A 26,586-nucleotide genomic window follows, 5' to 3' on the forward strand; every position below is an offset into this window, starting at 1 on the left:
TGGAGTTTGACTGGAGATTTGTGTGTCAGCATGTTCTGTTAAGTTTGTCTATCACGTGTTTAGCAGTCTTTATCACAGAACATAGTAATCTTTTTCCAGGCTGTGTGATCTTTGGCTATGTAGAAGTTACTGTGACATTAACCGGCGCTTGATCACAGACACACACATGTCTTTCCTGAAACATTTAATTCGGCCTCACACTGACCCTTGATCACGCTTGCTGATAAGAAACTGATTGAGATGGTTCTTATCCAACAACAACACCCCATTTTGCCAATACTGACAGTGTCAAGCTGAGAGCCACGGCTTGGGGATTGTAGTATGTTTGAACATAGTTAGTATCTAAGGGTGTTTATTCAGTGTGTAAAATGAATAATAAAATGTGTTGGCTCTTTAAAACATCTGTGGGGTCGAATTGAAGCATATCTTGAACTTTGTAGAAGTTTTGGCGAAATTTCAATGAGTGACCTGCAGCTTTCAGTAGTGCAGCTGGTCTCAAATTTTGGACCACTGGTGGTCCGTGAAGGAGTCTTATTTAATGTTGCTTTTAAATAAATAAACTAATTGTTATAATAGACAAAAAAGTACCAACATTAAACGGCCAATTAATCAATGAATTAACTGATTAAGTTTAAGCATTGATTTGTGATTAAACTGTGTTTGATGTCTTGTTCAACTAAACATTGGCTCATTTAAGTTCATTGGCTATAAGTAAAGCAGTAGTTAATTTCAATTTACAAATAATTGGCAAAATTAAGGGTATTTGGTGGGACATAAGTGTTATTTTAATGTCATGTATACTATTATAGTATGTATCAGTGATTTGTATTAGCTATTTTTATATTCTCAGTTTTCATCTAAATTTTAGTTTTAGTAATTTTGTTATGTGCTTTATTTCTTTTAAAAAAAATATTTTAATTTTTGTAATTTTAGTACTTCAAATTAAACATATTTTATTTATGTAAGTTCCACATTTTGTAGTTTTTCAGCTAATATTTATATTATAATTGATGAAAATAAGCTTTCATTGTTTTGTTTTTTTTGTTTTTTTATTAAATAAAAAAATAAAACGTCTGTCCCCTAGATTTGGTTTGTTACAGTAGACCAGATCTGCCACATGTAAAAAAAAAAATTAAGAAATATTGCAATGTGACATGCTATACTTCTAAAAAAAAATATTTAAAATACATTGCTTTTCGTATTATATATTTGTATTTTAAATTTTGTATTATATAAAAATTATGCCATTTTTATGACCTCATATTTTTCATTAAACTACATATTTTTTAATGAATATAAATGATTTATTCTAGTCTATTTTTTTTTTTTTTTTTTATTCTATATATATTTAAGTCCAAAATCTTTGTTAAACATATTATTGTCAGCTATCCTTTTACATTTCTTGATTGGTTTGAACGATTGTTTTTCAGTTTTGTTTCTGTCATTTGTTACAGCATGAGGTGGCAGTCAAACAGAGGGAAGAACTTTCTGTCCAACTCAACAACCTGCAAGAGCAACTGGGTAAGCAACACATGTCCAGTCAAATACACAGAGGTCCATTCTCAAAGCTCACAGAACGTAAGCTTTCATGTTGGTTAGATAGCTGACATTTAGTAGGTGCTTTTATTCAAAGTGACTTGAAGAACACTAATTGTAGGGAAAGTCTCTGTGAGAAACCTTGGGATAACTACCTTGCTCAAGGGCACAATCCTGATAAAATAGGGCTGAGGGAGTGTTTAGTTTCGGGATCACACCTACCTGAGATTGCAGAATTTAATTTACCCGAGCCATATTTAGAGGCCAGAATATCACCGAAACTTAAGATTGGGCTCTTTTTGGCTTAGCCTTGGCATTGTGGTGGCAAGCGTCACTCAAATTGTCTTCAGAATGTGTAAAATTCTAGTAATATTTCTTTGTCTGTGTTATCATGAACACCATTTAGCACGTGTATGAGGCTTCACTGCCTTGGAGTGATTTGCCAGTCAAATATATGTGATGTTCCTACATTCCAGAGTGAGGCTGTTTCATGTTTTATCCTGTGTTATGCTCTTCTGATGAGCATTGTATTGATGGAACTGTACAGCTCAGTGTTTGGGAATTGGGAAACCGATACGATCGACCACACGTCAATCGCACTCCACCTGTTTTATTACACCCTGTAGACATTTGGCAGCCTTTCATTATGTTTGGAGTCTGTGTTTTTATTTGTATGTGTTAGCAACAAAATATGATTACTCGATGATGCGTTTGTACATTGAACTCAAATACACACACATTCTTGGCAAGCCCGGACACACACATTTCTAATGCTGTAGAATGTTAAGGATGTGATGTTATGTTTAATTAGTTTGGCCTTACGCACTGTCATGGCCTTTGGCTTCAGGACAAGTGTGAAGGATGTGTGTGGCATATGAGGAATGTTTCACTCACACTGGCTTCTGAATGCAAGTCTGAAGGTGCAGTTGGCCAAATGACACTCTGCTCCTAAAGTTCACTGCCCTTTACCTCACAGAATTCAAAGAATATTTATCATGAGGCTTCAAGATCATATGCTAACACATGCATGCTACATTTAAATGTCCGCTGAAAATTTGAGGTGAATCTTAACTTCACTCCGCAGACCTGTAAATGTAATTTTGGTTTAAATGTACTGGTGGTTCAATCCTCTAGAATATAATTCTTACCGCAGTAGATTCTAGATTTCACTCTGGATTTTACTCAATATTTAGGGAATTAAGTACACTATCATTCAAAAGTTTTTGAAAGAACGAAGTCTGCTCACCAATGCTGCATTTATTTGATCAGTAAAACAGGAATATTGAGAAATATTATTAAAATAACAGCTTTCTACTTTTATATAATTCTAATATAATTATTATTCCCATGATGGCAAAGTGGCATTTTTTCAGCAGCCATTACTCCAGACTTCAGTGTCACGTGATCCTTCAGAAATCATTCTAAAATTCTGATTTGGTGCTCAAGAAACATTTCTTTTTATGGTTAATGTTCTCAGATGAATCTTTTATTTTTATATATATAAAACTTAATGTAAAAGTCTTTACTGTCACTTGCTGAATAAAGTATTCATTCCTACATGCATAAAGATAACACACAAACATACTAAATGTAATTTTTGGTGTAAATGGTGTGGTTACCAGTACATTCCATTCGGATTTTATTGATCCTTTTGTGGATTTAACCACTTAGTGCATTGAAGATTCTATGTTAGATTCTACTGGCTTTTTAGAGAATTGAACCATCAAAACTTTCTAGACTTGATTCAATTTGAGATTTTTTAATTTTAATTTTTGTTTTTGTCAGTCTAGAATTAGAATTCTAACTCCTTACATAATTGTATCACTAGTACATTCTAGGTTCTATTCTGGTGCGTTCTAGATTCTACTGTCTCTGTAGAGAATGAAACCATCAGAACATTCTAGAATAAATTAAATTTCCAGTACAATCTAGAAATAAAATAACATTTCTAGAATCTCTTAAAGATTCCAAAGTTAATGTCAAGACCAGAACCTTTAAGGACTAAACCAATACCAAACTCTTCAAGACCTGGATTTAGGCCGAGACCTGTTTAAAAAGTATTTTAGTGAACTGAAAAAAAAAAAAGGGAGAATTTATTCTTGCATTCATTTCAGTTAAACATAGTATGATGGAAATAAACTGGAGACCCATATCCAGACCAAGCCACCCACCGAGCAATAAGACCAATGCCAAGTTTATATAGTCTTGAGAGTGCTGATGACCAAGACTCATGTTCCTAACATGCTCCTCTCCTTCACTCATTCCCCAGGTAACTCTGTCTCATGTTGTGAGCAGTTGGAGAAAGAAAAGGAGGAGGTGCGCGTGACTTTGGAAGCATTGTTCCAGAAACTACAGGAGCAGCATCAGACAGAACTACAGCAGCTGGAGGAGAGACTGAAGGACTTCTACTCTGCAGAATGGGACAAGACCCACGAGGCCTATCAGAGGGAGGCGGATAAATGCAGGGCGCTCATGCAGCAGCAGGTAAGATCTCACCTGGGCTTTCACAAAGAAATCACGAGTCTTATATACACGTTTAACTATTCAAATCACACAGCTTCAATCACGCAATATTACATGTGTGTGAGTGCTTCTTTTTTTGTGTGTGTGTGCACTCTTTTTATTTGCATGTTTGTGTTTCTAAATTAATCATGGATGGGTGTTAATAAATGGTATCAGTAGCTTTTACGTGATGCTGCATCCGCTCTGCAGGACCAACCGGCACAACATAAGGAAAAAAAGTACATGTTTAATGTTTTCATTGTAAGATGATGAGTATGGTTTCCACTGACAGGTGGATGATGTGAGGAGCAAACAAGAAGCTCTGAGGAATCAACAGGAAGTGGCACACACTGAGCAGATAGCAAAACTGAAACATGAACATGAGACTTCACTTGCAGGTAATTTCACTGCACTCATGAAAAGGCCTATTGTGTATCCTTTCATTTAATGTTCTATATTTTGAATTTGATGTAATCTATTCTGTCAAGACGAGATCAATCAGATGTTTTTGTTTCTTTTCCAGAGCTCAGGAAGACACATGAACAGGACAAGCAAGAACTTGATAAAACAGTGAAGGAATCTGAGGCTATGCTCAATGTATGCATCACCATCTTACCATTTAACTTACGAATATGAATAATATGTTACAATAACTTACTATTGAATTTCTAAAAATGTAGTATTGAGATATTTACTCAAATTGCAAATTGCAAATAATGTGTATGTATCATTGTTTAAAAAAAATATTATATTATATTATTCAATCACTGTTCTCTCCCCTACAGGAGAAAATTCAGACTTTGACAGCAGAAAACGAGGCTTTGAAAGAAAGACTGAGAGCGGAGGAGGAGCGGAGGAGAGCTCTGGCAGACAAAAGTCAGGTAAAATTTGCACTTTGCAATGATATGCATTAGTCACAGTAAAACACAGGGTTGGTGAATTTAAATAATTTTTTCACTGATTTGATGCGGATACTTCATATAACAAGGTCCAAAACTACCAGTAATATAGAATTATAGTATTTATCAATATTTTGAATTAGTTTTAATAATTTTATTATGTGCTTTTATTTTTATTAGTTTTTAAAAATATATATATTTCTATTTAGGTTTATTTTTATTTACATTTTAGATAGTAATTTTGAGCTTCAACTTGTGCAAAATTTCTAATTTTCGTTTAAGTTTAAGGTAAGTTTTTCATCTAATATTTATATATTTTATTTTGTTTCAGCTTTATTTCTGTTAAAAAAGTTAAAGGTCAAGTTCGGTATTTTACACTTAAAGCCCTGTTTCTAAGATCGTTTCTGATGAAATAGAACGGTTAAGATTGAAATTTGGACACATGCTGCTGTACCGAGAATTTTCGGTTTCTGTGGTTGCACCCCCCCACCTCCACAATGGTTGCATAGGTGGACTGGAACAATCCTTACTAAAACGCATTAAACTTTAGTTTACAAAGACGTGAAACTCACCGAGTGGTCAGGGGTGTTCACTGATATGCTCACATATCTCTCCTCACTCTCCTGTTGGAAAACATCTTTTGTAGCGATTTTTGTGTGTGCATATCAGTGAACACCCCTGACCACTCGGTGAGTTTCACGTCTTTCTAAACTAAAGTTTAATGCGTTTTAGTAAGGATTGTTCCAGTCCACCTATGCAACCATTGTGGAGGTGGGGGGGTGCAACCACAGAAACCGAAAATTCTCGGGACAGCAGCATGTGTCCAAATTTCAATCTTAATCGTTCTATTTCATCAGAAACGATCTTAAAACAGGGCTTTAAGTGTAAAATACCGAACTTGTCCTTTAGCAATAACAACACTCTAAGAATTGATCCTAATAAAGTCCATTACAAATGTGTAGATTTGTGTGCTTCTTTTGTTCTTATTTCGGCAAGCTTGTTAACAGTAACCCAACCATAGTTTCAAGGGGGTTAGTGGGACGTCCATGTAAGCCAGTTACTGTGGCCCATGCCAAGCCTGCGATCCATAGAGATGTTCAGTGTACTTCTTTGTCTTCCCATATGGTGTGAAACACAAACTGAGCACCTGTTTCTCTGTGTGCAGAAGGACGCCCACACACTGTATTTGGAACAGGAGCTGGAGAGTCTCAGGGCTGTGCTGGAAATAAAGACCAACCAGATACACCAGCAAGACAAGAAACTCATGCAGATGGACAAACTGGTGAGGATGCGTACTGTTTTATATATATACATACAGTACTGTATATCACTGTATGTATAATTAGCCTTTGCCAGGTCAACTGCCTTCCTGTCATTTAAAGGAAGAGTCTGCTGTGATGTTGCTTCCCATGATTCCCATCACATAATTATGCACTGTCAGATATTTATTGATTGATCACCTTAAAAAAATAGTTCACCCAAAAAAATGAAATTTTGCTTTCCCGTAGGTCTTTCTTAACTTGATTGACTTCCTTTTATTTCTGTGGAACGCAAAAGAAGATACTTTGAAGAATGTTTTTAAATGAAAGTCAAATAATAATGTCAAAATAACATTGGACCCCATTGACTTCAGTTGTATGCATAAAAACACTCTTCTTTTGTGTTCTGCAGTATATGCATACAGGTTTTTAACAACATGAGGGTGAATAAATTATAACAGAATTTAAATTTGAGCGAACTATCCCAGTAGGAATAGCCATCAGTAGACCTGCTGTAACTTGCCACATTTAAACTTTCTAACCCACAGAAATCCAGAAAGACAAAGTGTCTTGGTAATCATTATTATAGATCAATGTATAGAAAAAAGAAATTTCATTTGGGGTTTACCATTGACATAGTGGCTGTTTGATGAATAAATAATATGTTAATGTTTTTTTCATTGTTCACAGATTGAGGATAATTTGAAACTGGAAGAGTGTTTAAATAAAGTCCAGCAGGAGAACGAGGACTACAAGGCAAGGATGGACAAACATGCTGCACTTTCAAAGTAAGATTAAAAAATTTAAGGCGTTTGATTCGTCATCTTCTCCTTTGAGTATTTCTGGGGATCCAACAGCATTTTAGTTTATAATATTAGTGTATTATTTTCTTAAAGCAGAGAATTTAAAATCTTTTTTTTCTGTTTGACTGTAGGCAGCTCTCCTCAGAGCAGGCCATGCTTCAACAGACCCTACAGAAAGAGTCAAAGGTCAACAAACGGCTATCTATGGAGAACGAGGAGTTGCTGTGGAAACTACACAACGGAGACCTCTGCAGCCCTCGACGCATCTCGCCCACCTCTCCCTTCCCCTCGCCCCAAAACTCCGCCTCCTTCTCCACTACCCCCATATCACCCAGATAACCTCTGAACTCAGAGGCACCTATGGACCTTTTGGCCATTTTATTCCTATAATAGGACCTGTACACTTTGTAAAGACTTGTATGGTTTACTTGTTCCCTTTTCCAGTTAAAGACAATGATGCACAGCTGCACTTCTAGATCAAGGAATTGCCTTGTCCTGTTACATGCCTGTTTGTTCTTTTCTGTCTGTCTGTCTGTCTGTCTGTCTGTCTGTCTGTCTCTCACATCTTTCACATACATACACAAAAATTTCTCTGAGGAGGGAACATACCTCAGGGCTTGTACATAGAGTACCTCTTCCTCGGACTGTCATTTTCTGTTATACTTGTGCTCTTTTATCCCTTTTTTTAAATTAAAAATGGTTTGTATATAGTATGTAAAATATGTAAAGCTGTCCTTTTCATTGTATGCTCACAAGAACACTATATGATATTTGCAGAAAGGATTGAAAACAGGATGCAAAGCCCTCTATTTGCTTGGGTTGATTCTTTTTAGAGCATATTTACAGAAGGTATTGTTCAGAAAGGGGAAAAAAGACTTTTCAAGAAAGAAGCTTAAATGTCAACCTCACCTTTAACTGGATTGCATCTAGATCCAGATCTCTGTTCCTAATATTGTGGAATGTATTTACTTCTCTCCCAAACTGTGTCCAGTGGCCCTCACATCCAGAACGCTTTAGGTGTGAATGTGTCCCTATCTCAACCGCAGTGCCCTTCCTTGCTTTATTTTATTATTATTATTTTTTAATTAATGCATTAAATTTTTGAATGTTTATCCTTATGTTTTGTATTGTTTATTGTATTGCAAATAGCACATGAAGTTTAATTACTTTCTGATTTTTAAATTTTGAATTTGTTTAAATGGGTAATAAAGAAATGCATTAGAGTTACACAGAGGAAATATTAGGGAGTTAAAATATAACTAGCAACAGATTCTGGGCCAAATCTGGCGTGCATTCGTCACTTCTGGTTTGATTCTCTCAAACTTCCACTCAGTTTTATCTCACACTTTTTCTGTAAGAGAGCATAACAAACTTGCTGTCGTCGTTTACTTTCACTCATGTATTTTTTTCTTCTGCAAAACACAAAAGACAATATTTTGAAGAATGTTGGTAACTGAACTATATATATATATATCATTTTTTACAGTCTATGATTGATATATATATATATATATATATATATATATAATCCCCACAGAAGAAAAAATACAGTGGTTGGAACGACATGAGAGTGAGCATAAACTATCCCTTTAACCTATTTTGCCACCTTGTGGTTAAAGCTAAAACTTTCCACTGTATGTGGAGGATGTGGAATGACAAATCATTTTGTATAAAATAGAGTGACCCCTAGTGGATATAAATGGAAATGCAAAGTTTTTATGTTCTCCTGTAAGTGGACTACTGACAAGATAGGTTTACAAACACACAAAAATGTGTCTATAAATGGTATATTTGAGTTTGAGACATGCTTGAATATTTCATTGAGCTATTCCTACATTTTTGTTATGTATATGTCCACATTTGTTTCAGTATAAAAACTTGAAAGGGAAGCAAACTGCAAATATAAATAATTATTACTAGGCAGATGGTAAGTATCACACTATAGAGCTTAAGTATTTCTTGTGGTGTGTGTGCCTGAGAGGCCAGGAATGATATATTATAAAGGGCATGTCTGTTCATGTTAGAGAGAGCACATACGTGTGCATATGTCAATAACTGTATGAGATTCCTCACAGACTACATTAGCTAACAGTATTTGATTATTGAAATGCACTGAGAAAATGCTGACATTATTCCTCTACTGCATGATTTTGACACCCTACTATGGATCAATATAATGCCCATATATTTAGGGATTGTGCAAACACAACCCAAAGCTCTATTCGGGTAGAAATATGCACTAACTGTAAAAATCTGTTCAAAATGAATGTAATTCCATGATGAACTCTCACGAAGGTCTGTCCAAACTGGGTAGCCAAATCAAAGCTTTAATGCAAGTGAAATTAAGCCTAAAACCATTTATAAGTGTTTGACAATTAATTTAGAATAATACCGGTAAATCTTTCTTTTACACTGTCCTTGTTACACATTAAATGTATTAGTGAAGTAATTACAGTCAATTGCAAAATGCATAACTACAAGCAACTTACCCTAACCAACCCTAACCAGTAAGTAGGCTACATGTTAAATTACTTAGTACTTATTTGTGTAAGTACACTGTAACAAGAAAATAAATTATAACAATAAAACCTACTAATCTATCTTTTTTTTATTATAATGCATTTGTGAGTCTCTTAATGTTCATCCTCAAGCTAATAGGTTACGTACTAATAGTTTGGCTGTGCTAATTCACCTTGTCATTTTGTTCTTATCGTCCTTCAAGTGACATTGTTCTATACAACAACTGTCACTGTCACATATATAGGCTATTGTTTAGTCTCTTTCATGAATTCAGTTTCGATATGGTCTATCTATGAATTGTCTAATATATAGATTCATTTACGTAATAAGAGTGTTTTTAATAAGACCAAGGTTGCATTACATAATATCACTTTTCTTTGACATCTTATCAGTAAAATATTTATACTATGTTTCACTTATCACCATCATTCCATCAGTTACAATTTCACAGCATCTGTACTTTTAAGACATTGCGCACAACTACCCAAATGCTTCCGAAAAGTAAAATAGTACCACTCTTTTATGGCCTCAGTTTGTTCGCTTGCTTGACCTTTTGATAATCTCGTCTTGAAATACAAATATACAACTTTTAATGTCAAAATATATAACGAACAGATAGGGATTCACAGTAAATTATGTTTTAATTAAAATGAGAACGGTATCCTTCCGCCTGTTTGTTTGGATATGGGGTAAAGATGGCCGCTACTGGACAGGCGGTTACTCCTTGTGGAAGTCACACTACGCATTGACACTTTATCTGGGATTTTAATAAACGTCACATGGGAATAATTCTCATGCTCCAGTAATAGGTCGCCACAACGTTAAGGGTAAGTTCCCTGCTTATTCACTAAAACAGCCTGCTAGCTGTGCTCGTGCAGTTGTTTCTTTCTCTCAACTTCTGTTAGCTTGCTAGCTCCCTCACTAAAGAAATTCAAAGTCATTTCAACAAATACTAGCTTATCTCGTATCCCGGAGTGAATTACCACTCAAATGTGAAAGTTTTGCTCTCATTTGACTAAAATTCATAACAATTTAAATGGGACAAATTGATCTGGAGCGCTTGAAGGTGGACGAAGTGGTTTGTATTATCTGAGTGATGCACCGGTCAGATGCCTTTGTGTCAGGTGAGCAAGTTTAACACCACCAATCCCGTGTCAAAATAGAATAACACCAATGAGCTAATATGATATTTAGCTACTAATCTTTCTTTCTTTTTATTATGACCATTGACCAAACATGAGTCATTTTGTTGTGGTGACTGTTGGGGTGTTTGTTTCTCTTAACCGCGAGTTTTCGCGGGGATCTGGAGTTCCATGGCTCGTGCCAGAGGTTACCATGGAGACAGACCAAAAAACCTTCACGCGCGTTTAAAAGTCACTGCTAATCATCACGCTCGAGGATTTTATATTTGTGAAATCTACTTTTTTTTAACAACGTAACCGTCAGGTTATAATATCTTTAACTACTCGTCACGTATTATGCCCAGTTTCACCTGCACAGGTGAAAGCGCCTATGTAACTTAGGAGAGAAGCGAGTGTTTTTACAGTCTATGGTTTTAGCCAGGAAATTGAGCGTGTTGACCAGGTTTAACCGTTTTAACGGACACACAACTCATAGGCGACAGATTGTAAGACAATACCAAACCTCAGTTCACATTTCTCGAGGAATAAAGCTCACAGACTTCAATTTGCAAAGTAAGTTACATTTAGATTACAGTAACTAAATGGACCTTATTGGTTTTTTGGACATGGACCACTGTATTAAGTCAGGGCTGCCAACTTTTGAGTTTAGCTTGGAGTGAAAATTGGGAAAAATAGCTAACGTTACTGTTTTATTATTGCTTGACACAAATTTCAATGGCTTTCCTGAGGTAAATTTAACGTTATTGTTCTCCAGCTGTTTTATTGACCCCTTTCCGCGGTTGAAAAACACTGATTGATCGATAGTATGTATATTGTTCATTCGTGTTTATTAATTAAGTTAGTAGTAAAGAAGAATAGTGAGATCGGTTCACCTGCCGATTGAACTGAGGCGCTAAACGTCACATTTACAAGTGTCAAAACAGCATTTATTGTGGTATTTATTGTTTGAATTTCGTCGTAAAATTGATAGAATTTGAGTGCTGAGAAACTTGTTTCATATCAAAAGTAACCAGCTCTGTTTTGTCTGTCCGCGATTTTTCTCTGCGTGAGAAAATGGATGTGTAACGTGAGAGCGTGTGAATATAGTGTCAATTGCTTGAGAGTTGGCAGGCCTACAGTTTCCATTAACATTTACTATGGTTATACCATGACAGTAAGTTACCCATGAGAAACATGTAAATATCATTGTGGATGAAAAAGATAATTATTCAGTATCATTAGAAACCTTTTCTAAAAATATAATTCACTTTTTATCAATTTAACGCATCCTTGCTGAATAAAAGTAATATTTTGTTTCAAAAAAAGAAAGAAAAAATACTGTACCCACACTTTTGAATGGTATTTTAAATAAATGCTGTTCTTTTTTTCTTTTACTTTTTATCCATCAAAGTATCTGGGGGAAAAAACCTAACCCCATCCAGAAAAAAAGTATCACAGGTTGTAAAAATGTTAAGCAGCACAACTGTTTCCAACATTGACAATAAATCAGCATACTACAGGGTTCCCACGGGTCCTTGAAATCCTTAAAGAAAGTGAATCTGAAAAAAATGCAAGGCCCTGGATTTTTTGGGGGAAAATAAACATACATAGATACAGATCCTTGAAAGTGCTTGCATTTATTTTGTGCAAGAAGTTTTCTGGAAAAATTTCCACATTCCCTCCGTTCGGATGAAAGTGTATTTATAACACTTTGTGGCCTATGCATACTAGCTCGCTTGATTTACGTTAGTTACGCGCATTTATATTATTATTATTCCTCGATTTTGAGGGTATTGGACCTGGAAAGTCCTTAAAAGATCCTTGAATTTGAAGTTAACCAAGGCGTGGGAACCCTGATTATATATTTTCTGTTGTTTTGATCAAATAAATGCTGGTTTGATGAGCATAAGAGACTTCTTTCAAAAACATTAAACATAGTTGTGTTTCCAAACTTTTTACCAGTACTGTATGCTGTGATGAGGGTCCGTCATTATGTAGTTTATTCAGGTTAATGTTGTTATGATCAGTGTGGCGTTGAATGTTGCTTGGCAGCTGGTCAAACAAACCTCAGCCCCTTAAATGAAACTGCCACATCAAGAACCTGTTTAGCTGCACAGTGAATAAGAGATTTCTGAAAAGCTGGATTAGTTGCATTTCTTTAGGTTAAGTCCATGTATGTGTTCATTAATTGGTTGTTTTCTGCAGGTTCTGATTGTTTATTATGGCGACGGGTGGCAGTCCATTTGAAGATGGCACAGATGAGCAGGAGCTGCACAACTGGACCATCTCCAATGGAAGCTTGGATGATAGACTCAACAATATGGTATGAATCAATCGTGCTGATACTCCAACGTAACAGAAACAATAGAGTGTATATTATATATAATGTTGTAGGATGACCTAGAGGTTAGCATCACCCTGGTTCCCTCTACAAAAAGCCAATAGGATTTTTTCTTTAGACTTTTGGAGTATTGCAGAAAATACTGTAAGCTCTGTGACCAGTAAAAAGCTACATTTAGGCTATAAACAAACGACAGCATGTTTGCTTGACTTTAACTCCATCACCACCATTAAGCTTCTGACAACTTTCAATCTATTTAAAATCTAAAAGTTGTACAGTTTGTAGTAGGGATGTCGATCCGATCCACAGCATCGGTATCGTGCCGATACTGGGCCAGAACGCTGGATCGGAGATCGAAGGGGAGAAAAAAAATATGATCCGATACCTATCCAAAAATGCTAGAATATTAGCAAATCCCTTGCTGCGACATCCAGTTAAGCGGCGCAGCCTGCAGATTGGGCGGTTTTGCAATCTATTTTGCGGGCAAAAATGAGTTTGGGCGTGTGGATAAAAAATTGGGCTGGTTTCGGATCAGTTCGGCGGGTTTTTGTAACCGAAACACCGGCACTTCAGATCCTTCTTTCGGCGACCCTCTCTTCAGCAGGCGGTAGTCTCACTCACTCACTCACTCACATACACACACATCTCTGATGACGTGCCCCCTAAACTCACAACAGACACTACCTTCGGTGTTCTAAAAACACGGTTTTGCAATCTGTCTCCTCAGTTTATAAACCGTAGGCTGTAAACTGTAGACACAAGATTTTGACGCATATCCAAGCAAGTGTTTGAGCGGAGTGTGGAGCGCGCACTGCATGGCAGGGAGCACGGGCGCAAACACTTGCGTTTTCTTTACAACAGTGGAAACAACTTAAAATACTCTATAATTTCTGATCATACAGAAAATAACAATACATCATTCGCAACTACTTTTATTTGTGTAAACTTACCATAACAAGAAAACGTTGTGCTTTTGTAAAATAAAAGAAAACAATCAGGCGTGCTTATATGGTCTCCGTGAACTGGATCACGTCTCAAAAATGAACTGAAACAAAATGTAGCCTACCTATGTAGGCTAAAGCTGGAAATGTCCACTTTTAAACAAACAAATTCAAATCGAAAGCAAACGTCTGATTAATCCATATGAATTTCTCTCTAAAGGCGCATCCGCTTTACAGCGAAGATGGAGATATGTTTCCAGCCGTCACTGATAGAAAACACTAATTTATTAATAAACAATTGAAATGCATCGTTATTTTTTTCAGACATTATTATTAGCCTATAAATCACCTCTCTGTATGGTTCCAGAGACATGGCTCTTCTCATTCAGCACTGCGGGAAAAATATCATTTTCGGGTTCGGCCTTAGATAACCAGTAAAATCAACATTTTTTCCATATTAATTTGTGAATATTTTAAATGTTTAATAACGGGGCAAAAAGTCATAAACAAAAATCTGAAAATACGTTAATATTTATTTTTCTGCGCAGCACTTGGTGTGCCTACAGTTCAAATTAAAATTTTGGTGTTCAACTTTGCGTCTTAAAAATACAACCGTTTATTTTTCGTTTTACGGGTTAAAAAAGGAAAAACTAATTGATGCAAAAGTACACGGATCAATTGGTACCATATATACCCGAATATAAGACGAGGTTTTTGTCCTAAAAATAGGCTGAAAAATGGGGGGTCGTCTTATATTCAGGGTCATCTTATATTCGAGTGGAGGAATCGATTGATAGCCTTTTTCTCCCGCATGGAAAAAACGAGCGCGTCGCTTTCATTATGAGCGCGCCTACATTTGAAATAACAAACTTGCGCGCGCAAAAGACGCGATATGTGAACAGGGGGGGGCGGGTCTCTGTTCGCTTGTCTCCGTCCGCTCTGGCATCCTCTGTGAACGGCGCTTTTTCTTGCGCGGCTTGAGCAGAGGGAGAGAGAGAGAGAGCGGGAGCCGGATCGTCGTCGAAAACGGCCAGACTACCCCGCAGGGTGGACCAATCCATGGTCGCACTCAGGGCAGCCGCAGTCATGGCCAATCATGAAGCGCATATGTGCCGGTCTCCGCCAACGAGCGGGCCTCTACACGAGGCTCAGGTGATGCGAGGCATTTGGAACACCGCCTCGGAAATTTGCTCTTAAAATAATTTTCTGTTGACAAACTATTTTTCCCCAAAAATAAGTCTGGAAAGTGGGGGGGTCGTCTTATATTCAGGGTCGTCTTGTATTCGGGTATATACGGTAATTTTAAAGCTTGTTAAATGTTAATGATTAACTTTAAACCTGTTGGTAGCTTTAAGTACTGAAGTAGCCTACCTGTATTTTTTTTTTTTTTTTTTTTTTGAGTTTGAATAAAGGGTTAGCCTGGTTAAAACCAGACCATTCTCAGTTGTAACTGAGTTATGATCTGGCAAAGCGTCATAGACAAATCATTTCCAGAGGGGCGTCACCAACGGACGTCGCGGATAGACCTAAAACCAATCAGAGCGATGAAGGAGATGACTTATGCAGAGCGGCGGAGAAACATCTCCGAGTGTTGTTCTTTGCTCGGTTTTTAACAAAAAGGAAACGTTCAAATCGCTTAAAACAGACGCGATAGCTGATTCGAATGAGTGATGTTCGACGGCGGCATCCATCTTTGTAATGTAGGCTACAAAATCTGCTTCAAAATCATGTTCAAAATCCCAGCGCTGTCGTCATCGTGTAAAGCCCGCCCCAACGTTTCTGATTGGTGCCGCGATTTCGACGGATTGGAAATGAGCTTGAATGAGCTCTTTGCCAGACTAACTTTCAGAGCAAATCTAAATTTGCCGGAAGTTGTCTGGGTTTTCCCAGGCTAATAAAGGGTGGCAGTCTTTCATAATCAACTGTTGTTGTGGACTATATACTGGAGAAGTATTTGTTATCCATTTGAGTGAGATGTTTTTAGGTTGCCAATTGAGCAAAGTGCTTCCATATATTTTATTAGTTAAAAAAAAAAAAAAGAGAAAATATCGGATTGATATCGGTATCGACAAATAGCCAAAGCTGCGTATCGGTATCGGAAGTGAAAAAGTGGTATCGGGACAACCCTAGTTTGTAGGAGTACGAGTGAACACACACTAGGCTGTAGATGTGGACTAGTGAGTAGATGAGTTTTCCTCTTCGGTGGGACGACATTTAATTGTCCCTGATAACCTCTGTCATTTAGCCACTTGTTTACAAGCTTAAAAAATTATGAATGGGGTATTAATGATTTATTTTGTGTTGTAGAAAAAAAAGTTTTAGAAAATATCTTGAGATTGTGTGAAGCACAGCCCTTTTTCAGGCATTTAACCAAAATCCCATAAAAAAAAAAAAAAAACTAAATCATTTTCAGCTTATGCTTCGTTTATTCATTAAACTGTGCTCTCATTTATGGTTTGTAAATGTCGATTTACCATTCTCTCAGGATTGGGGAGTTCAGCAGAATAAGGCCAACCGCTCCACTGAGAAGAACAGGAAGAAGATCTCTGCTATGTCCGAGAGCCGGCTAACCAATGACATTTCTCCAGAGTCTACTCCTGGAGCAGGGCGAAGGAGGGCACGTACACCCCATTCCTTCCCTCATGTGAAGTATAGCACACAGATGTCCGTGCCCGACCAGGCTGAGCTCGATAGACTCCGGCAGGCCATAAACTTCACGGATCTGGATGAGGTGAGTGGGGCTTTAGAACCATGATTAGATTTATGACACGCTTCACTGACTCGATTTGGCTGAGGTTCTAAGCTTGCTACTGTTTCAAGACAGAAAGTGCATGGATTTGAACTAGTTCAGAAACGAGCCCTCAAACACATAGATCACTATCAAATACAGGCTAGCTTGCAAGTAAATGTTAATGTCATGCTTTGGTAAACCAAAATTTCACTTTTCATCCTAACAGAGAAGTATTGGCAGCGATTCTCAAGGCCGCGTCACTGCAGCCAACAATCAGAGACAGCTGTCTAATGAGGCCAAGAAACCTTTTAACTTCCTGTCAATTCACCTCAACACTAACAAAAGCAAAGAGCCCAGTGCATCCACCTCTTTCACACCTGGGGGCAAGGAACCCAAGAAACAGAGTCCTGGGAAAGAGCTGTTTGCTGCAGTTCCAGCTGTGGTTAAAGAGCCTTTTAGTCTCGACAGCACCCAGCAGTTCGAATTGGAGGATGAAAGAGCAGAGCTTACCATTGACAGCAGTCAGGTAACTAGGATGCATTTGATGTCTTTATAATGTCTCTAGGGGCATGTTCAGACTGCCAGCAAAATGTTTGATTTGTTTTGCATATCCAGATTTTATACAGTTGTGATTTTGAAAGTTTAAACTGCAAAAAAACGCATATAATCAGATACAAAAATGTCAATCAGATTTTTACAGATGCATCTCAATTACCTCGTTTCCACCAAAAAAGAACTGGTTCGGAACTGGTGCTGGTTCAAAGTTGGTTCAACTTGCGAACCTTCTCAGAACCTGTTTGTTTTTCCACTGACTAGAGAGCCCAGCGAACGATGTTGTTACGTCACTGTGTATGTCGCCATACGTCTTAGCTTTCCCAGAAACGCTTGTGCCAACTTCAAGCATAACAATTACAATAATCCCGCCCCCAGCGTAAGCATGACGTGGTAAAAGAACGGTTCTAGTCCAGCAAAGAGTTGGTGCCGCTTTGGAACCAATTTTCCTGTCCGAGAACCGGTTCTTTGGCTGTCGAAACACAAAGAACTGGTTCTTGAGTAGGCACCGGCTCTCAAAATGCTTTGGTGGAAAAGGGGTAAATGTGGACACTCTGGCTGCTCAAATCAGATCAGCCAGAGTTTTTTTTGCGTCACTCTTTAACCCAGGGGTCTCAAACTCAACTTAACTGGGGGCCGCTTGAGGTAGAGTCTGGGTCAGGCTGGGCCGCATCAAGTATTCCCCCAAAAAATTGTATTCAAGTATTCCAAAAAATGAGCACAACTGATCCAATCTTCTCAATCTGTATTATTAACGTTTCTTCTGAACTGTTCCTCTGAATTTGAACATTCCTTTCTGTACATGATTGGTTCTTCATGAGCTGTCCTTCTGACAGTTGAAGTTCATTTTTACAAACTTTCTTTGTCTTTTCCTTATACACAACATCTTTGTGATACTTCATTTTACAAACATTCTTTTTCTTTTCCTTATAACACATCTTTGTGATACTTATATTTGCTCATGTCCTTTTTATTTTCTTTATACAACACATTAATATGATATTGAATGTTTTTTGGAAGGCACATTTCCTTTTATTATACTTAGAAAAACAATTATTGCTTTTGAAATACAAATGTTTTGCCCGTCTTATTGAATTCTTTCTACACATGTATGCTCAGGCAAATTACTGACTTTGCACAAATCAAAACAAACCTTCTTATCAACCTGTTGGACACATATTACAAGCTCAAAATTATTATTCTCACATTGTTTTAGAGCAGCGGTCTCCAACACGTCGCTCGCGAGCTGCCAGTAGCTCGTGGCCTGATTGGTGGTAGCTCGCCAAGGGGCCTGTTCACATATCGCGCTCACATATTTTGCGCGCTCAAGTTCGTTATTTCAAATGTAGGCACGCGGCAAGCGTGCTCATAATTGAAGCGACGCGCTCATTTTTTCCAGGAGCAGTATGTTTGTACTTCGCGGTTGTCTATGACAACTATTGACAACAAACCCACCGTAAGCTGTCACGAGACTATCTATGGTAGCCCATAAGGGTTTAAAAAAAAAAAAAAACGCGGCACACGCAACGACGGGCCGCGCTAACATTAAACTTTAATGTCAAGTCGCGGGGCGCGAGTTTGAGATCACTGCTTTAACGCAACACAAAACAAAAACGTCAAAAATGGTGACCATATGATGTTCAAATGGTATGTGCAAAGTTTTAAACATTTTCCTGTGTGACGGCGGAGTTCTGCACCGCAAACAGGGCACCTATTTGGAGATTGAGATGGTACACCTCCTTCGTTATCAAAGCAAATCATGCCGATAGTTTGGTTATGTCTGGACACGCAAATATTATTTGATTCCTATTGATATTGATTGCCTCCAGTCTGAACATAGCCCAACGTAGCATGTGCATTTGTCAGTGGTTCCATAATTACTTTCTATTGAGAATGATTTTAGTTTGGCTTTTTCAATGCTCCGTTAACATTCTAGATTAGATTTGAACACTTTTTGATTTTAATCTCTGCACGTCTTTTTTCCCCTCATTAGTCTAGCTCCAAGTATCATTAATGGCAACTGTTATAACACTGCCTATTAAGAATAGCTAGGAGTCCTTTTGTTAAAAGGTTTTGGAATTATCTTCTTTTAAAAAATAATAAAAGTAGATGGCACAACTTCCCCGTGTTCTTTCCCCCCGTTGTTGCTGAGCAAAAACTGGAGCACAGATGTGTCAGTGAGCGCTCAGAATTTAGGCCAGTTTAAAAATATGCCACTGTCCATGTGAGAGCTCTTCCTTGGTCTCTTTCTCTGTTTCTCTCTGTCTCTGTGTGCACTTCCTTCTGTCTTTTCTATCTATTTCTCATTCTACTTACTTTTGTATTTGTTTATTTTATTTTATCAGCATTTCTGCTTGCACCTCTTTTTCCTCACGGAGCTTGTCTCTCCATTCAGGTGGTCAGTAAACTGGTGCAAATTCGTGAATACATTGGGAAGGCCACATCCATGAGAGACGACCTGGTGGAAAAGAACGATGTGCCTGCAAATGTGGAACGTCTTTCTCTCCTTATCACTCACTTGAAAGAACAGGAGAAGTCTTACTTGCGTTTTCTTCAGAAGATGCTGGTCAGTATTTCCCTCTCCAGTTTTTAGGAAGTTGTAATTTAATGACATAAGAACTAATTTAAATATAAGAACATTTTCATGCCCATCTAAGTATGTTAGTTGACATTTACGATGTATAACAGCTTTTTAAAATATAAACTTTATTTGTGAATTAAGTGTGTGATCTGCTAAACTTCAATGCTGTTCAAGGACTTGCGTCCACTGCTTGAATATCTAAAATAGGGCTGTCAAAGTTAACGCTTGTGATCTTCTTTTGAACCCTATTTAATCATCTGTCAGAGGCATTTCTTTTGTGGTATTCCAAAATAAATGTAAAGAAAATATAAAAAATGGTCATTAAAGCTCAACAAATATGAAATATCAATCATTTTGACAAATACATCTGCTGTTTTAAAACTGTTCTATATATTCATTTAGCAAACGCTTTTATCTGAAGCGACTTGACAGTATGACATGACTAATAAAAGCAGAAGCATTCTTAGTTAGATAGTTGGGACATCAGATTATTGTTTTATCGTTAACAGATAAAATAAAATAAAACTCAATTTAAAATGTATTAGTAAATGTTGAAATTAACAAACTAACACTGAATAATACTACATGTATTAACCTTAGTTAATGCTAAAAATGTAATCTTATTGTAAAGTGTTACCATTTCATATAACTCCAAAGAGTCTGCTATGCTTAAAGATGGCCATCTTTAAATATCTGCAAATGCCAGAGCATTAAAATTGCATAAATGTATATTACATATATAGTTTCTCACTTTATTTGCTTCTATTTTAGAACACTTGATGATTATCTATCAAAATAACAATGTATTGCAGTGATAAAAAAGAATAGAATCGAATGTTTCTGATTTGTTTGTTTCTGTCGGCTGCATGAACATATCAATGTTGAGAAAGCAATCACGTCACTAGCTTTAAATATGCAACTTCCCCGGCTAATGAATGCATAAAAGGGACCAGCCGGATATAAACTAATGCAAATAGGTGGTAACAATTGCGACATTAAACATTTGGGTCAGGTTTGCGTGTGTTTTTGTCACATGGTACTAATGTTAGCGTCCTCCTCATAGCATCGATGGCAAACATACTTCTGTTCTTTCTTTGCTAATGCAGCATCTAGTCAACAAATTAATTACTTTATAATGATATGGCAATATGTACTTTAGTGTTCTGTATTCATACTGTTTCGCTGTCGGTGTTTTAAATGCGCATCTGAAGTGTCAGCGCTCTCCGTGCAGACAGCAGCCTCACGTGTTACAATAAACAACACGCGGTGCCAGTGATAGTTTGTATTTGGCCTCTAGAGGCCACTCTCGCTCTGTATAATGCCAGCAGTCTCTTCTCAGCGCTCTCGTGCTGTGCAATGATAGCGCACCCATCTCAGCCGCTCCAGCAACGGACGCAACCCAGAAAAACTATCGGTATGGATTTTTGCCGATAACGATAGTTCCACCAATTAACTATTGGTACCGATATATCGGCAAAACCGATGAATCGGGCCACCTCTAATGATGACTTCAAATATGATACCTGACTAAAATATATTGATACTACTACTGAACCTATACCATGACGACAACCTAAAGCAGGAACATTTATTTAAAGGGCACCTATTATGCCCCTTTTTACAAGATTCTAGTATCTCAAGTATCTGATTTAGCTTAAAATACCCCACAGATAATTTTTTATAGCATGTTAAAATTGCCTTAAATTGCTTTCAAGAAGAGGACAATGACGCCTACAGAGCCAGATAATATATGCTGCATGGAAATAGAACAGATATAGTTTAGTTTAATTACCGTTATAACTTGTGTTGTCATCTTGCTTTTTCCACTATTAGTAACAAGCCTGTTGTAGCGGAACCCTTCCCGGTCCGATCTCTAGCACGCGACACGGTTACTACACAGTGCTGGGAGATCCAGTGAAGAAATCCATTGAATTCGCAACAGAATTAATAACATCGCTGCGAGGCCTAGTGAGAAGCATTCCGATACGGCGCAGAATTCTGTTTGAATTCACATTCGCTAATGTGAAAACCAGGAGAAACATTTTGCCATGAATGAACAAGTTATATAAGGCCACAAATCAGCAACATTCACCATGGATTTAATGTAGTAACACTAACTGGTATTGTGGCAGATATAGTCAAATGATACACTACTAATAATAATAATAATGTGTGCATAGAAGGTTGCTTATTTTTCACTTGATTTTTTTACAAGCAATATTTCTCAATATCATCAATATTTTTGTTTAAACAGCATGTAGCCTTCAATGCTTTCATAAATGTACCGTCATAAATAATAAAGTCATTGAATTTAATATTTTTTTTCAAATAATTAAATAAATTATGATTTTGCTGTGGTACCGAAATTGGTACCGAGAACCGTAAAATTTTAATGGTATCGGTACCGACTACTGGAATTTTGGTACCATGATATCCCTAGTGCACATCTTTAGCAAAATACTCCTCTTTATTTAATTTGTCTAGCCAACTAACGTGCTATCAAATGGCTTTCCTGAGGTAAATGTAACTGTGACATAGCCTATTGTTCTCCAGCTGTTTTATTGACCTCTTTCCGCGGTTGAAAAACACTGATTGATCGATATTATGTATGAGGCATACATTTCGGTAAGTTGTACTGTATCTTTCAACACACCTATTGTTAATTCGTATTTATTTACTATCAACTAGTAAAGAGTAAGAGATGTTCGGTTCATGACCACGATCTGTCACGTCACATTAACAAGTGCCAAAACGCTATTGTTTGAATTTCGTAATAAAATTGACAGAATCTGAGAGCTGATGATTTGTTTCATATCAAAAGTAACCTCTGCTCGGTCTAGTTTGTCGGTGTCCGTGTCCTCTTTTCTTCGTGATTTTTGTCTGCGTTAGAAAATGGATGTGTGGCGTGAGAGCGTGTGAAAAATGTCAATTGCGTGAGTCTCACGCTGAATGACTGAGATTTGCCAGCCCTGCTCTCTCTGCTCAGTGTCGGTTATCTTATAGCCAAAATATCGCCATATAACAGAGGTAGATTTTTTTTATGGCCACCAGTTCAGTGTCCGTCTGCTCGGCATCCATCTTCACCTGTTCCCCACGCTGCCGGAAAAAGTCACGACGTGGCCATACGTGCCACTGCCTAAACTGAAACTGACTGGTGGTCTTTTTATTAGCTGTGTAGAAAATAGGCAAACAGCTCTCAGAGAGAATGGTTTGTTGTCATGTCCACACATGCATTTATTTATTTAATAAAATTGCAGAATTTTGCATCATATAATCGCATAGGCTTGACATCGCGATTGCGATATGATTAATCGTGCAGCACTAATTTGAATGTTAGAATTTTACATAAAAGTGATGCATACATCTAATATGTTAAGAAAAAATGCCCTTATATAGGTAAAAATGGCAAATAAAATATAGAATATAGGCAAATATTGCCCCTTAATGAAAATGTTAATTTCTGTCACTCCTGTGAACTGAATACCACATAGAATATAAATAATATGAATATCTTTGAGTCAGCTGTCAACAACAGGCCTAAACCAGCACAAAAACGCATTATAATCAACAAAACTTTGTAAATATCGCAATATTTTTTTTGTGTCAAAATTGCACACCCCTAATGTACAGTATTACTCACAGTTCGTGCACACGCCACAGATCCCTCCTTGCGCACGTTACAGTATCACATGCACACTCCTGAAGTTCGCAGGTGTGTTGGATTGTACGAAGCGTGATCTACTAACAAGCTTCCAATTCCCCGGTTAACAACCAGAGCTAGGAGGTCCAAAACAACCAAGGAAAGTACCAAGTAACCAAGTACTCCATTGTGTTGATTGATGCTGATGAGACAGGCGCATTCACAGAAAATCTGGTGCACACGCACTGACGAGCACCACGAACTCGATGGGAGGGTGCTCGGTGGTAGTGGGGGAGGGGCATGAGAGTTGTAAACATTCAAAATGTTGGCTAAGTCCCCTCAATCTGCCAGACTTGCCGACTGCAGCTATAAGTAAAAACATTATTTGCTAAACTTAGGAGCACAGGTGCTCCTTGGGGAAAAAACGAAACATCAAGCCCTGGAGCTTGCTTTGCATGATACAGTATTTGCTCTGCTGGCGTGTCTGTTGCTTTTATTTGCGTCTGTCTTCAGCGTGTCGCATCTCTGGCCTGTTTTAACATCCTGTTTACAGACTTTCGAACATTTCCACATAGATGACAATTTGGGATGCAGTTTCTGCATAAGTCCGGAATAGAGATCGACTAAAATAAACCGGTCAACTGGCCATAAATTAGAACTGATTTATGTCCGGTCGACCGGTGCATCTCTAGCGGATATATAAAGTTTGGCACATCCAGTGTGCCTGCAGGGAGTGGAAGCAGAGCACTGCAAACAAACTGCCCTGCTGTAGCACGTCGTTGCAACTCAGGTAATATTACTCTTGTTACAACGCTGTCATTCTTAAAGTACTGGTACTAGTTAGGGATGGGCATTTTTCAAAAATATTGCATTCGAAAATTCGGGCTCATAAAAATCGAATATTCGTTTATATAAATGACGTTTAACGAAACCTGTTTGAAGGTTTTTTTTTTAAACGTTTTTGTCCATTTCTGAACAAGGCAATATACACAACAAGCTTACAATATATCTTAAGGTTTTCTTTTAGTTGAAAACATTAAACAATATGAGTGAACAACAAATATAAAGAACAAAAGCATTTAAGCTCAAGCAGGCTAACGGGAAAAAAAATGCTAATAAAGCAGACTACGCCAGTTATCGTACAGGCTGAGTCAGAATATGGTTATCGTGTTTATATTGTTTCACGTTCATGTTGAGAAAACAATAATATCCAGAGAAAACACTGTGCTGACAGACGTTTCAGAGACAAAGATAACAGTGTTCTAAGCGAAGTTTCTCACAGCACTTTGCGTTTTTTGTTCTTAAACCTGTCTCCCTCAACGAAATTTAAAGGAAGAATATGTCTCAAAATAATTTATAAGCTATAAGATAAGTTATCATCTCGGATCACTCGGGGTATTCAGCTGCGCTTTACCTGCAGTCGTGATGCAGTGATGGACAGCTGTCTTTCCTCAGTCGACTGGTGTTTGGATTTCATGTGATTTCTCAATGTGATGATATTATGATGACTCAGATTCATTAATTAATTTGATCAAAAGTAATTCCATTTAGTAAGATAATTTTCATCTGAGTAGCCAAATTCCAAACTTCGCGAGGCAGACGACAACATTATGTGATCAAATATAAACAACTTGTTAAACACGCTCCACAGTGCCACCCAGTGCATTTATTATAACTGCTAGTTAGTGCTTGGGATTTATCATGGATTCACTGCATTTATGGCCAGCAAAGCAACTTAGTAAAATTCGAATAGTGTTTTATTTTTCGAATAATAATTAAAGATCGAATATTCGTGCACACCCCTAGTACTAGTAATGAGGAATCATACCATTTTTAAAAGCAGGGTATCATGATACCTTAAGTGCAACACTAATATACATATGTACGTTAAGTGACTTCAACACAACATTGTTGGAACCAATAATTGCACATATTATTATAATTTTCTTTCCGTAAAATTAATGCATCAACACATTAACAAATGAAAATAATTAAATTAATTGTGATTTAATTTCAGACCTATTGTCAGACTGCACAAAACTGGGCTGCAGTCTGTGACTAACCTGAATCAGTTTTGTTCTTATTGGCACAGGCTTGATTAATGTAGAGCCCAAATTTAGGGCAGCATGTCGTCTTTTTTCCCTTCAGCTTGTTTTTGCTCTTCAGTTCAAGCACAATGAAAAAGCATTATTTCCAGATCCTTTGTATTGAGCAATTGCCTCTGTCCGATTCAGTTTACATCTCTGTATACATACTCAAATGTAGCAGTATTAGCAAGTGTCTGCAACTTCTAAATTGGGTCTGTTCTGAGCCCTGCCCCTCCTCCATACGCTCTACAGGCGAGGGAAAATGAGGATGATGATGATGATGATGATGATGATGAAGGTGCCACGGTGGACTCTGCAGTAGGTTCAGGCTCGGTGGCCGAGAGCACGTCTCTGAACTTGGAGCCGCGTTCTGAAGCCTCCAGTGCCACTGTGAGTACTCACAAAGACTCCTTCTCTCCTCTTGATGCCTGAACTGAACATTGATCAGGATGAACCGGGCATGCAAGGTGGAATTTAGAGCTCAAGCTTTGAAAGCATAGTTGGCTACTTGGATTGCTGCTTCCTCTGAACAGATGGGAGTTTTGTTTGTTTATTGTTTATTTAGCTAATTTTACCTGTTCTTCTAGTTTGTCATTGAATGTCAAGCAAGTTGTTGTCGTATCTTACAGAATTAACCCCTTTTGCTGGGATTTCTTTTGTTGTTGTTGTTGTTTGAATTAATGGCTAATTGTAACATTTATGTAACAGCATGAGTTGTACGTACAGATGACCAAGATAAGTGATTATACTTTGACTGTGTCATTTTAAAATGTGTTGAGATCTAGCAGGTTGCAGGACGACATTTGCTGTCGACAGATGCTGACTCATTTCCATGAAACTGCTTAATGAAATTTGAAGCGTATGCAACTCAACAGGTTCTGTTTGTTAGATGATGCCCTTCTCCTTTCTTTTTATTCTACAGTTAGTTGATCCCGTTCTCAAATGCTTATTGGCTAGTCATTTGCTGCATGTTGTAGCTAGAGTCTAATAACTTGTTACATGGAACATAAGTGTACTTATGGAGTTAATCTGAAGATCAAGCAAAAGGGAGCTTATTTACCTGTCCGTGACCA

At 37.5% G+C, this 26,586-nt stretch overlaps 2 protein-coding genes across 5 annotated transcripts in view; both read left to right on the forward strand.

Annotated features, from left to right (window-relative positions):
* Positions 1-7,534, forward strand: part of mtus1b (microtubule associated tumor suppressor 1b) — a 44,303-nt gene extending 36,769 nt beyond the window's left edge. The window contains exons 8-15 of the mRNA XM_056256787.1: positions 1,455-1,521; positions 3,806-4,020; positions 4,331-4,436; positions 4,562-4,635; positions 4,824-4,919; positions 6,103-6,219; positions 6,887-6,984; positions 7,131-7,534. Of these exons, the coding sequence (XP_056112762.1) occupies positions 1,455-1,521; positions 3,806-4,020; positions 4,331-4,436; positions 4,562-4,635; positions 4,824-4,919; positions 6,103-6,219; positions 6,887-6,984; positions 7,131-7,338 (981 nt within the window). The 3' untranslated portion in view covers positions 7,339-7,534. The remainder of the gene's footprint in view (positions 1-1,454; positions 1,522-3,805; positions 4,021-4,330; positions 4,437-4,561; positions 4,636-4,823; positions 4,920-6,102; positions 6,220-6,886; positions 6,985-7,130) is intronic.
* A 2,667-nt stretch (positions 7,535-10,201) lies between these two features.
* The window catches only part of pcm1 (pericentriolar material 1), a 56,166-nt gene continuing 39,781 nt past the window's right edge, over positions 10,202-26,586 (forward strand). For 3 of the 4 annotated variants that reach the window (XM_056256788.1, XM_056256789.1, XM_056256791.1), the window contains exons 1-6: positions 10,202-10,346; positions 12,846-12,963; positions 16,408-16,653; positions 16,880-17,179; positions 19,601-19,771; positions 25,766-25,903. In XM_056256788.1, coding sequence (XP_056112763.1) covers positions 12,862-12,963; positions 16,408-16,653; positions 16,880-17,179; positions 19,601-19,771; positions 25,766-25,903 — 957 coding nt within the window. In that variant the 5' untranslated portion in view covers positions 10,202-10,346; positions 12,846-12,861. The remainder of the gene's footprint in view (positions 10,347-12,845; positions 12,964-16,407; positions 16,654-16,879; positions 17,180-19,600; positions 19,772-25,765; positions 25,904-26,586) is intronic. The other variant, XM_056256790.1, reaches the window with a different exon arrangement.

This window comes from Rhinichthys klamathensis, unplaced genomic scaffold, assembly GCF_029890125.1.
Source record: "Rhinichthys klamathensis goyatoka isolate OS25496 unplaced genomic scaffold, OSU_Roscu_1.1 h1tg000133l_1, whole genome shotgun sequence".
Classification (NCBI taxonomy): Eukaryota; Metazoa; Chordata; class Actinopteri; order Cypriniformes; family Leuciscidae; genus Rhinichthys; species Rhinichthys klamathensis.